The 13,896-nt window shown below is 41.7% G+C and overlaps 1 protein-coding gene across 1 annotated transcript in view; it reads left to right on the top strand.

The window, feature by feature from the left end:
- Window positions 1–13,896, top strand: part of ANKRD55 (ankyrin repeat domain 55) — a 107,559-nt gene that overhangs the window by 57,747 nt on the left and 35,916 nt on the right. The window contains exon 6 of the mRNA XM_055422033.2: window positions 7,452–7,580. Coding sequence (XP_055278008.2) covers window positions 7,452–7,580 — 129 coding nt within the window. The remainder of the gene's footprint in view (window positions 1–7,451; window positions 7,581–13,896) is intronic.

The following is a 13,896-nucleotide window of genomic DNA, read 5'->3' as shown; positions in this document are numbered from 1 at the left end:
CTCATGTAAAACAAAACATAATATGTACCACTTTATATCAGAGATGACTATCACTCTAGAGGCTATCCTGCTCTGAGCTCAGTGACTTGAAACACTTTTTGTACTATTAGTTTTTACTTGAATAAGTAATACATGAACATATTTGCTTCTTAAAAAGTTAAATATTACAAGTAATACTAGGAGTCCTTGATTACTTCCACCCTACCACCTTAGCCCCCAGGTAATTGTTCTTTTGTGTATATATGTAGTATGTATATATATACTTTCTCAATCTTTTGTATGTATTACCACATCTTCTTAATCCAGTCATCTATTGATGGGAACTCGGTTGCTTCCATGTCTTGGCTATTGTAAAAAAATGCTGCTATGAACATTGGGGTGCATGTGTCATTTCAAATAAGTGTTTTCATTTTTTCTGGATATATATACCCAGGAATGGAACTACAGGATCATATAGTAGTTCTATTATTAGTTTTTTAAGGACCCTCCATACTGTTTTCTGTAGTAGCTGCACCAATTTACATTCCCACCAACAGTGTATGAGGGTTCCCTATTTTAATTTTTAGTATGCATGTGTGGTTGTTCTTCAAAACAACTGCATCAATTTATAGCTCCACTCATAGTGTAAAACATGCTTATCACTGTTTTCCTGTTGTTGGACTTTCTTATTATTGTTTTAACTTGCATTTCCCTAATAGCCAATGAAAATGAGCATAATTTCATAGGTACAGAGGGCATTTTTAGATCTTCTGTGAATTGTCTATATATTTAGATCCTTTGTCCATTCACCTTTTCTTACATATTCATAGGAGTATTATTTTTTTTTTTTTTGACCGCACCACACGGTTTTCAGGATCTTAGTTTCCCGACCAGGGATCAAACCTGTACTCTGCAGTGGAAGCGCAGAGTCTTAACCTTTGGGCTGCCAAGGAAGTTCCCATAGGAGTTTATTTTATATTCTGACCAATCCTTTGTCTGCTATTGAATTGCAAATGTTTTTTCATAGTCTATTCTTTATTTCAGAACTGTTTGTGATGTCTTTTCCTCTATAGAAATTTAAAAATATGATATAATCAAGATGATCATTCTTGTCCTTTATTGTTTTTGTTTTTGGTATCCTTTTTAAAGGCCTTTCCTACCCTTAGGGACATAACTACATCATGCTAAATTTTCTTTTAGTTTGTTACAAGATTTTTTTTTTAATATGTGGTTTCATTTCTGAACTCTGTTCTCATTCCAATGATCTATTTGTTTTTTTTGTTTCATTAACCACACTGCTTAATTATAAAGTGACTTGTTTGGAAGCTATCCACACTGCAGGATTTAACACTGTGGGAAAGGCACCATGGGTCAGATGGTCAGATTGTCCTTTGTGCCTTTGTTCTTTGGGACCTCAGGGGAATCTCTGACAAAGAGAGGGGCTTGTCTATTGCAGCCACAGAGAATTAAGTTGCTAAATTCCTGGAATCTAATCTCTCCTGCTTTCGTTTTAGCTCTGACAGGAAAAGCACCCCATGAAGGGGGACTATAAAATATTGGCATCTGCATTAGAATTTTGAATGCATTTATCCAGAGAAGCACTGTTATACATGGTATTTAAAATAGATAGTTGATCCTATATTAATGCACATTCTGACATAAGTAGATTTTTGTGAGTGGCCTGACAATCCAAACTTCCATTACAATAGCACTCGCAGAAAATAAATCCAAGTTGCAAAAACAGATGTGAATCTTTGGATATAATTCTTAGCAGTAAAATCTACTTACAACATTCCCAGGATACACGCACAAGCAGGGACTGTTCATTAAAAAAGGCAAAATCAATAGAAACAGTCCCTGATTTTAGAAATCTTTTTGCTCCACAGCTGGCAGAAGGTAAAATAATAAAGTCAAAAAAATTTAATGCACCAGAATTTTTATTCTAAAAATGAACACCTTAACAAATAGAGTTGGTGCTACCTAGGAGTTCTCACTTCCCTCTCTCCTCAGACCCTCGTTTCCCCATAAGGTCCTAGAAGCAGGCCATGTATTTTTTATCTCTATATCCCTAAAATCTAGTTCAGTAACTTGCACATAGTAGAGTCTCCCTAAAATATATATTTTGATAAAGAATTAAATTATTAAATTCAAGAAAAAGGCACATGATTTTATTTTATTTTCCTTTCCCTCTTTGTTGTGTTGACCCAACTCGATGAATGACTCATTTTATTTACCAGATTTGACTCCCTGTGACTTTTAATTATTTCCAAATCTACTCTCAAAAAAATAAGATTTTATACCATTTGAGAGCTTCAAAAATGTACTGTATATTTTAGGGCAGGAGTCCTTGTCCATTTTCATGACACGGACACATCTGGCACACTGGAGAAGGCTGTGGATCCCTTCTCAGAAAAATGTTTGAAGTTACATAATATAAAACACAAAGCATTAGAAAAAATTGTATTGAAAAACAGATCCCAAGATATTTTGAAGAAAAAATTTGCAATATTTTCATGCAAGTGTTTTTTGCTAATGCCTTACTAATCTTTGTGATCTATAACTAAGTTTTTACCCACATAAATTTGAAGAAAATGGCTTTCATTACTGCATTTCTTACCTTGTTTTAGAAGTTCTTTTAGACTCTTTTAAATTATATCTTTTATTCCAGTTTTTTGTACACAGAAGACCCTCTGTAACTTTTGTGAGGGGTAGTCACAAAATTAATAGTATGTGAATATAAAAATGTCAAACAGAGCCAAACTGGACTTCTGTGAACTTGATCCTTCAAATGACCTAGAATTGTTTTGCTGATCTCTCAAACACCTGCTAGAATTCTATCCCCCAGTGCACCAAGATGCGGGATGAACCAAAGCAGCCAGCCACATCACACGTTTCTCTCTCTGTGCCTTTCAGCATCTGCAAGAGCTGGTCTAAAAGCGCAGTTCTGAAACAGAAAACTACTAAACACTGAATCAGATTTCTGCTTCATAAAGCACAAAAGTTACAGTGGTTTTGGAAAAAAAGAAAAATGTTCTGAGAAGACAATAGGACTTGAAAGCCCTTAACTGAAATGTTGGTGGCACAGGCTCAAGGCACAGAATTACTCATATGTACCAGAGTGTGTTCCAAAGCCAGCCTGCCATGCACACAACAGCTATCACACACAGCTGTTTCTATCAACAATCTCGAAATGGCTCCTAAGTCAACCAAAACTTAACATCTCCCTCCAAAACTTTCTAGAGAGCTATGTTCTTAAATGAATGTAAGTTACTCTTCACTCAGAGCCAACATACCTTCTTTTTCAAAGAAGTAGAATTCTACTATCACCAGGGCCATCTGGGTGTGTGTTGCAACATATCTTCCAGAGACTCCTAGTACAGTTTAGACACAGGTGGCTGGCTTGCAGTCAACAGACTCTGGTGTTTTATACTCCCTGTGAATCCAAGGGAACCTGGATAACCTGCGATTCACTGACTAACTCTTCCTGTGAACTTTTCTCAAATACATACCATGTGCTTGGGCATGTCATAGTGAATAAGCCACAGCCTCTGCCGTTAAAGTGCATCACAGCTAAATCTTAATTCTTGTTACAGCTCAGGGCAGACGCCAATTGCCAAGCTGGAAGTCTGCCCCTTAAATGGCCACCAGTCTTAACATAACACAACTACGATGTGGTAGCAGAGTTAAAGAAGCTGAAAGAAGGAGGACTCAGTTGCAGGAAACAGTTCCTGAACAAAGTGTGTTGTGCAATACAAAGAGTTGCGTTTGAGCTGATTTTGAAAGTTTTGGTTTTCATATTACTAACTCTAAGAGGGTGTATTTTTATTTCTCATTAGCCCAACTGAAAAAAAATAGCAACAGGAAATTTCTCTTGACTTGACTGAATGTTTGAAACCTGTTTGTATTGTAATATAAATATACAACATATTTATGTTATATATTATAATGTATTATTATTTAGAGACTAATTGAGTAATTCAAGTCTTGACTTGGGGCCACTCAGAGGATCAACAGTGATTTATAACACTGATCCCAAATTCCAAGGTAGAGGATGGGTGGGAGGGATTTTATATATGTGTATATATATATATTTTAATAGCTTACTAAACTAAATATTTGCCAGCTGCACTTTCAGAAGAAAACTAGAAGTGATGCCAAATGAAATAAATAATAATACAGGGTGGCAACCCTTATGCTTGAGAATCACCATTCTAGAAAGTGAGAAGACCCCAAATCCAGCTAAAATCACAAAGAAAAAAATTTCCAGTATCCGAGCTCATTGCCAAAATGAAATCTACTAGCTTGATGTGTGGAACAAGCAATTTCCTCCAGAGTGGGAGGGACCCCAATTTGAATCCCAACTTGTCTTATACCCAGTCAGTCAGTGACCTTAGGGAAATCATTTAACCTGTGTTTCAGTTTCCTCACCTGTAAAATGAGTCTAAAAATATCTGTCTCTCAGGATTGTTGTAAAGATTCAATGAAGTGAATGAAGTTCTTGGCACCAAGTAGGTATATGAAAAATAGTAGTGGCCCTTCACACTGTTTATCAAAATATGCAGGAGCTGAGTTTTTTTTGTTTTCCTTTTTGTTGTTGTTGTTTGATTTTTCAACAGAGAGTTAAGGAAGGGTGGTGGTTGCTTTAAGAGAAAAACTCTTAAAACCTAGAAACTATTTAGGAGACAAGGATTAACAGTGTCCTAACAACGATTAAATTAATTCACAATTTCATGCTGAATTCTCACCTGGCTAAATCAATCTCTCTGCACATAGTGATTGCCATCTACCTCGTTTGGAGGACTCATCAAGAATTCTAACTGGTTTCAACAGATTTCAACTGAACAGTTGATAACAACGATCATAGCAGACAAGTTCATTTTCTATAAAGAAGTCATGTTCTGTCTTTCTTGTGTGAATGATTTTAGAAAGCAAAGCCAAATTTTTCAAAAGCAAAAAATTCCATCAAAAAGAATAAGAAGTCACTCATTCATTTAATAAGCTTTTGCTGAGCGTTCACAATGTGCCTGGCACCGTTCTAGGTTCCAGGGACTCGGGCAGAAAAGGGCCCTGCCTTCATGAGCTTATACTCCAATAACTCAGAATTGTCTCTGATGTCTGTAGTCCTGGAGCTGGTGGCACTTCATAATGAAGCCAATGATTCTAAAGCAAACGGTACTCAGCTCTGGGAAAGGGGTAATCACTGCACAATAAAAATAATCTGATTCCCTGGAGTCCACATTTCTAATTCCAGTGGGCCAAATTAAAAATAAAAAGGACCCACTGAAATGCTTTGAGCTATTCTGAATCCCAAGTAAATATTCAGCTGCAGGAATAAGAACAAGAAGTTCCACTGTTGTTAGACGTTCATTATTTTCCATATGGAACCAATTTCTTGAAGTATCTTTAAGAGTATCTGGAGGCTGTGTTATATGACTCTTGAAACTTGAAAGCAGACCATAAAGTAATGATTTAGAATGTGGAACTGGTCAAGGGGACTTACATTCTAATCTCACTGCCCCACAAACCTCAAACCCTAGATTCAGTTTTGTGCTCAGTCACAGGCTTGAGAACTTCCCTAGAACTCAACTTCCTCTTCCATAAAATGGGAAGGACAGTGATACCTTTCAGAGTTGACCAAATGCTATAGCAAAAACTCAAAAGCTCAGTGCCTGACATAATAAAAGCTTTTTCCTGCTCACTTCATTGTTCAGTGCTGGTTGATGAGGTGACCCTGTCCTGTCTCATCAACCAGGGTCCTGGACTTTTAAATCACACAATTACAGCATCTTCTTGAGACTTGTCCTCCCCTCTATTCAGTTGCCAGGTGAGGAAAGAAAATATATAAAAGACTACACAGTTTTTATTTTCTAGGCAGGCCTTGGAGGAGCGGGGGCTTCTGTTTTTCCATCCTTTCTATTCACACGGCAATGGTCAGGACTCAGTCTCGTGGCCACACCTATCCGCTGGGAAATTGGGGGATGTAGACTGAGTATGTGCCCTGGAGGAAGAGGAAATAGAATTTGGTGAGCACCACAGACTTCACCACAATATTTAATCCAAAAGGTTATTTGGAGGATTGAAATAATATACAGAAGAACTCATAAAGCTCTCTAGATCAATACATATTCATATATTATGTGTGTGTGTGTCAGTCGCTCAGTCATGTCTGACTCTTTGTGACCCCATAAACTATAGCCCGCCAGGCTCCTCTGTCCGTGGGATTCTCCAGGCAAGAATACTGGAGTGGGTTGCCATTCAATTCTCCAGGGAATGTATTATCTGGAATATTATTAATGTATTATCTGGAATAATAATAAGTCTGCCCTCCTAGCTAGGTTGCAGCCTGTCTCCTCCACTCAGCTCATCTTGGATGAGCAGAGAAGGCCAAGGTGGTAACACTGTGTTATATGCAGAGACAACTGCAAAAGAAAAGCCGTCTACTTCCTTTTCTCCCTTTACCAGGCATCTGAATCTAGAATCATTTTAGATATATTTCATGTAATTGTGAGCTATACGCAAGAAGAAGAGGCCATCTTTTCATAGTCCACTCTCAGATACTACTGGTTCTTTTTGGCAAATGTTTCCCAACAGAAGTTCATTTTATTATGAAAACATACCTAACGTGTGACCTTAAGCTAGGAGAGAAGGTGGAATTCATCACATCGGCTCATCCGGATCTGACTTCCAGGCTGCCACCGAGTGATTTCTTCTGAACAGTGTAAATCAGGTCATGTCAACACCGGCTTTAAATCCTGCACTGTCTTTCTACTGACTTCAGAATAAAATCCAAATGCCTTATGCAGGGTATTCCCCATCCCACACTCCAACACTCAGCCCTGCCTCTTTCTCCAACTGCATCTCGCATGGCTCTCCTCCTCTCCCTATTCTTTCATTCATTCAGCTGCTTTTCATACAGCCTGGTCAGTCTCTGGGGATACTTTAGTAAACAGCGTTCTGGTCTGGTGGTGGGAGATGGCATCCCAGCGTACTCTGATCACAAGCGTCTGCCTCTGTGACTTGTTGCTCGCTGGTCTCTACCTTCAGTTTACCTCGGCTCCCAGAGGCCCATGTAGAACAGTCCCTCCCCCCGGGGTTGTTACTCTGTCATGGCACCCCAGGTGCATTCTTTATAGCATTCAACAATCCTGAAACTCCTTTGGCTTGTTTGTATTTTTATTATTTGTGTTTATTATTTGCATTTATTATCTATCTTCTTCTACCACAGTGGAGTTCCCACGAGGACATGGATCTCAGTGATCTTATTCCCTATAGTATCCTTGACACCTGTTTGCCTGGCATCAAGTAGAAATCCAAGGAGTATCAGTTGAATGAATTATTCAAGGAACAAGTGAACTGACAGACAGCAACCAATGCATCTGGTGATGCCTTTGGGCCTGGGGAGAAAGTGTGTACTCCGCTTTCCTTCCTAATAGCCTGTGCTCATCTCGGCCCCTCTGACTGTGGTTTTACAGGGGATGACAGCACTCCACTGGGCAGCTTTCCACAACCAGCCTCAACACACCCAAATGCTGCTGAAGAAGGGGGCAGACCCCACCCTTGTGGATAAAGACTTTAAAACAGCTCTCCACTGGGCAGTCCAGGTGAGAAATTAGCCAGTGGGCTTGTCTTAAGTGTAAATGGTGTAAAGCAATGTTCACAGTTCGGAGTAGGTAAGACCTGTAAGGCACAGTCCCAGCATTGACGTGGGCTTTATATGTATGATGGACTTCCCTTGTGGTAAAGAATCTGCCTGCAATGCGGGAGACCTGGGTTTGATCCCTGGGTTGGGAAGATCCCCTGGAGAAGGGAAAGGCTACCCACTCCAGTATTCTGGCCTGGAGAATTCTATGGACTGTATAGTCCATGGGGTTGCAATGAGTTGGACACGACTGAGTAACTTTCACTTCACTTCACCTATATGTATGACAGAGCAAGCAAGATATATGCATGCTGCCCTCCTCCCTCCATCCATACACAGAGGGGCAGCAGCAGACCAGTCACTTTGGAGCATTGGGGTACATCAGTTGCTGAGAAGAAATCCTGCCAAGGTAAAGAGGGGGAGGAGTCACAGAATATCAGGCAGAGCCCACCTTGGCTGTTACACACACACACACACACACACACATATACACATACATCACTCCCTCCAGCAGTGCTTGCTGAGGGCTCACCGTGTTTCATGATAATTCTTCAAAGAATTACTAGGAAGTCCATTCAGAGTCTTTGAACCATGAGTCTCTTCTTCCTTCCAAATCCTCTGCTGCTAAGTTGCTTCAGTCATGTCCAACTCTGTGCGATCCCATAGATGGCAGCCCACCAGGCTCCCCTGTCCCTGGGATTCTCCAGACAAGAACACTGGAGTGGATTGCCATTTCCTTCTCCAAATCCTCTGAAGCAGAATAATTCCAGGCGACCCTGCACTGTACTCTGAACCCTGAAAACAGCAGCTAATGACACCCTACCTCGCTATCCCCAAAGCGAGTCTGTATCAGTACATATGACTGGAGAAATCAGAAATCTACAGCCCAAAGAGAGGAAAACTGAGACTGAGGTGAAAGAATGACCATCGGTAACATTTATTGAGGCGTTGTCTGGGGAAATCATTCAAAGGGATTGATTAACTAAAAGTTATCTGTTCGGTCCTTAAGAGCAGTACTATGCATCCTTTGAACAGAACTGCCAGCCCATTCTGTCTTTTGATGCCTGATGTAGACATCCCCACTGTTTATTTCCATCAGCCCTATAAAGGGACCCTTGCTGAACTGCGGTCAGCATCCCCCTGATTCTATGCACCCCGACAGTGGTTTCACTTAGGTGTTTTCACGTGCCACACATGGCAGAGAAGGGCACCTGGCACTTTCAGGGTTGACATGTGTGCCTGAGATCAAGGGGAAATAGAAGTGATTTGGAAACTACTCTGTTTTTGTTCTTCCAAGCTTGGCTTCAGTTACTCTGTAGCAGGGCTAGCCCTGACAAAACTCTGAAATGAACAAAGCTTGTTTTTGTCATCCCCACCTGCCCTTAGTACCCTCCTACATACTTTCAGTATTTAATCAGCTGCCTTGCCCCCCCCCATGCCAGTCCCTGCTCAGCACCCAGTCCTCTGATCAGGGGTCACCATTGCAACAGTGGCCCCAGGGCAATATGGCTGGGCAACCAAGAAACATCCCATGTGTGTTGGTTCTCAGCTGGGGTGAGTGGTATCAGAATCAAGCATTTTCTATATCTTCACTCTCATCACCCCTGTTCTCTGATTCCATAGATCTAGGATGGGGCTCTTGTACGTGCATTTGAAAAAATCTCCCCAAGTAATTCTTACCTGTATGCCTCCTCTGCTTCACCTTTTCCCACTGCACCCACAGCTTAGAGCTACTTCTTGGGACGCAGACTTGCAGTTGAATCAGCAGTGCTTGTAAAATGACAAATTCCCTAACCCCACTCGAGATCTAATGAGTTGGGCTCTTTGTGGGTGGGAACCCCTGTTTTTATCCTCCAAGAGGCAGTTTTGCACAATCAAAAGGAAAATGTGCTCAGCTCAGAGGATCTGAGTTTGCATTAACAGAACTGGATTTGTTCTGAGAAAAGTCACCGATGCCTGCTTGGCTTAACTATTGGTGTATCTTTGGGGTATGAATAAGACTGTGTACATGACAGTGATATGTAATATTCTATGTAATTGGAAGATATTATAGTTTTTATTATGGTTCCCAATTTCCTCTATGAAAGCTTAGTTAACATACTATCTACATAATCTTTCTCTCTACTAAATGATGTGGCTTTTACTTGCTACATTGATTTTAATCCTGTCTGCACATTAGAATCAACTGAAGAGCTTTTAAGCAATACTGATCCTCAAGCCCCACACCTATTTTCAGTCAATTATTCTGGGGTGCAACCCGGGTGTTAGTGTTTTTGTAACATTTTCCCTTCCTCTAGGAGATTGTAATGCCCAGCTAGGATTGAAAACCACTATGATAAATGAATTCATATGAATAGGTGCTAAAACCTTAGCTACTCCTATCTAAGATATTTGCATTCAGACCCGTGATTTTGTAAACCAAGTATAATGCCTCACACATTTATATTCTCAATAGCTCAATAAATGCTTGGTGAGCACCTGCTTTGTATGCGGCACGGGAAGTGGGAGAGATTAACACGACAGATCCCTCCCAGGACCCCTGTAATCACATGTGATATTGCATGGGTGGGTCTGTGAGGATGTTAGCATACGTTTTTCTGAGGAAGGTGTCCACTATCTCTTCAACTCTTCAATGAGGATCTGTAACCACACTCCAAAAGGTTAAGAATCTTACTCTGGAGGAACCGTGCACCCTCTACCTCCCTGTGGTTAGCACTAAAATTCAGAAGTGATGTGCTTTGCCCTTTACTCTTCAGAGAAAACCAAGGGTAATTCCAAATGTCAGCCAAACCAGGATTACACTTGCCTCCTTTAGCCATCTTCTTCATTTATAACACGGGGCCAGCACTCTGCTTCTCTTGAAGTTTTTCCATATGAATAGGTCTATTTCCTGTTGTCATTTATTCCTTTCACTGAACTTAGGGCTTTTCTCTGGGACTATGTGAGACCATACTTAAAATGACAGGACTTCGAGTTAATAAAGCCTCTGTATTTGACCCAGGTAATCAAAGCAGTAAAGATTTGAAACACTGGGCCCAGAAAGTAAGGCCTTCCCAGGTGGCGCTAGTGGTAAAGAACCTGCCTGCCAATGCAGGAAACATAAGAGATATGGGTTCGATCCCTGGCTCTGGAAGATCCCCTGGAGAATGAAATAGCAACCTACTCCAGTATTCTTGCCTGGAGAATCCCCATGGACAGAGGAGCCTGGTGGGCTACAGTCCATGGGATTGCAAAGAGTCAGACACAACAGAATGACTAACACTGTCTTGCAAGCATGCACTCCCAGAAAGTAAACTATGTTTGTCTTCTGCCCCCATTTCTCAGGTCCCTTGGTCGCTGGTGGGGCTCTCCTGTGGGCCCATTGCCCTCATTCACCTTCCCCATCTGCTCAGGAGACTCCACTGCTTGGCTCTCCCTGAGCTAACACTGAGCAGAACCCTGCCCCTGTCTGCATCCAGTCTCCCCTGATGAAATCTCAGTTGCTTCGGGGCATGTTCTCGCCTATTTGTGATGGCACTCACTTATCAGGAGTCTACACAGCTCTCTCTCAGCTTCATCTCCCTCTCACTCCTCCACACTGCAGAAATTTAGTCATAAATCTTTTTTTCATTCTCTTTTCCTCAGAAAGCCCATCGGTTCCAATGACTTCAGCTACCAATCTACTCAGAATTTTCCTTAGGTCAAAATCCAGCACTGACCTCTCTCTTGACACTAGGCTCACATTTCCAGCTCTACCAGGCATCTTCCCATCATTTCCCATGGATGCGTCAAAGTCAACGCGTTCAAACTGAATCCACAGTGTCTCCTTCCCATCACATTTCCATCCTCCCAGTAGTCCAAGACAAAGGCCTCCAGGTGGCCCATGAACACTCCTTCCTTATCGTCATTCACGTCCAGTTGCTTGTCAAGACCTCTTCTTTCCACCTCCTCAGGTCTCACAGTTGCCTTTTTTCTATTCCCACTGTATAAATCAGGGTCCTAGAGAATCCCAGGGGCGGGGGAGCCTGGTGGGCTGATGTCTATGGGGTCGCACAGGGTCGGACACGACTGAAGTGACTTAGCAACAGCAGCAGCACGAAGCAGCCCACTCAGATGGGATTAATTGAGCATAGATTCATAAAAAGGCTATTTACACACAACCACAGGTTGCCATTAGGGAATCTGGGCCTAAAAGAGCCTGGGAAGGAGAGGTTACTAAAACACAGCAAAGGTTGTAGCCGTAGGAGAGGGCCCAGGACAGAAACTGTAGCCCTGGATGGAATAATCAACCTGTGATCTAGCAGGGAGAGAACTGAAAGATAAATGCCCCAGTCACTATTTCCTCCTATGTCTATCTCCTGTCAGTGCCACTCACTGGCCAATCCCAACTAGAAGCCAAAGGGCAAAGGAGCCCATTTAATGCAACTCATACATGCTGAGAGCAGGTTGAAAAAAGGGAGTTGACCAAGAAGAACAAATGGAGATGATGAAGTATACCCACCATCAGTGCCTTAGGTCAAGCTTCCCCTGTGTCTCACGCGAACAGTTTCAATGTCTATGTTTCTACTTCAGCTCTTTCTTTCTCTGCTCTATTCTCACATTGCCGCCAGGTGCCTTTCTACAAATCACAAAGGAATGTGCTCACATACCATTACTCAGTCCGTCAGTCAGTTCAGTTCAGTCGCTCAGTCGTGTCCAACTCTCTGCGACCCCATGAATCACAGCACGCCAGGCCTCCCTGTCCATCACCAACTCCCGAAGTTCACTCAAACTCATGTCCATCGAGTCAGTGATGCCATCCAGCCATCTCATTCTCAGTCGTCCCCTTCTCCTCCCTCCCCCAACCTTTCCCAGCATCAGAATCTTTCCCAGTGAGTCAACTCATTGCATGAGGTGGCCAAAGTATTGCAGTTTCAGCTTTAGCATCAGTCCTACACCAAAACAATTATGGTCACCCTTGGTTCTTGGCTCAAAAACCTTCAGCAAGTGCTGTTTTGTGGTAAAGAGCAAACTCTTTGATTTGCACTGACTGTTGTGAACAACCACTCCCCACCCCACCCTGCCTTTTCTCTTTAATCTGTATAGACATTAATCCAATCATACTAGAATATTAACAATCCCCTCAATACATGATAAGCATCCATCCAATCTTCCCCTTGGTCATCCTCTTCCCCTTTGGTGAAACCTTTCTTTCTAGTTGTTTTCCTTTAAATGGCATATACATAACAGCAATCTTACTGATTTATTTGGCTGCATCAGGTCTTAGCTGTGGTATGCAGAATCTTTCCTTGTGGTGCTCTGGCTCAGCAGTTAAGGCTCAAAGGTTAATCTGCCCCCGCCACATGTGGGATCTTAGTTCCTCCGTCAGGGATTAAACCTGAGTCCCCTGCTTTAGAAGGTGGATTCTTAACCACTGGACCATCAAGGAAGTCCCAATACTTTTTTCTTCTTCCCTTCCCTGCCTCATCCCTTCTAACTGCAGAATTTATACTTGTTCCTTCTTATTTCTCAAGACTCAACTAAGTTTACCCTCTTTGCTGAACTCCCTTTTAGAATTTTCCCCTCTGTCTAGTACTTCCTTCCTTCTATTGCTGGTGTTACTATCATTGGAGTGTCTCTATCTCCTCTTCTAGACCATGTGCTTAAGGGCAACATGCCTCACTCATCCAGATGTCTCTCCAGACCCAAAACAGACCTTTGTGAATCTTTGTGAACCCCAAAAAAGTTTTCACTGAATTCAGTTCAATAAGTTTATCCATCACAAGCCACTGGAATTGGAATTAGTGCTTTATTGGGTTCTTTCTGTGACATACCATTTTCAGCTTAACCGAGACCTCCAGGAATGCATTGCCTCAGTATCAGGGAGTTTTTCCTAATGATATGTAATCTAGGATAGCTATAATGACAGGTCAGCGAGAGGGCCAAGTATCCACCGCCCCTCAAATCTCACCTCTAGCTCCTTCCTCCTAATCCTAGATAATGTGTTTATTTAGAAGCTTCCTCAGTAGTACTCCTCTTGCAGTGCATTTTTCAGGGGTGGGTAGAAAGAAAAGAACTGCCCTAATATAAAGCAACTATTTCATGTTTGTTCATTCAGTATGTGATTAAGGAAATTATACACACACCCTTGGAGCTCTTGAATGTAACCATGAAGCCACCAGTGCCTAAGACTGATTTGATCCAGCATGAAATTCTGAAATTCTCCTCCTTCCTGTGGTGGCCAAGATATGTGATTAACTGTTTGAATTGTGTCAAAATTCTATAAATATACTTTAAATATATTCAGAATGTCAAAGGAT

This window comes from Moschus berezovskii, chromosome 18 (genome assembly GCF_049115385.1).
Source record: "Moschus berezovskii isolate FMDL1 chromosome 18, NW_MosBer_1.0, whole genome shotgun sequence".
Taxonomy (NCBI): domain Eukaryota; kingdom Metazoa; phylum Chordata; class Mammalia; order Artiodactyla; family Moschidae; genus Moschus; species Moschus berezovskii.
Note: the sequence above shows the minus strand (reverse complement) of the source record. Positions and strands in the feature narration are given on the sequence as shown.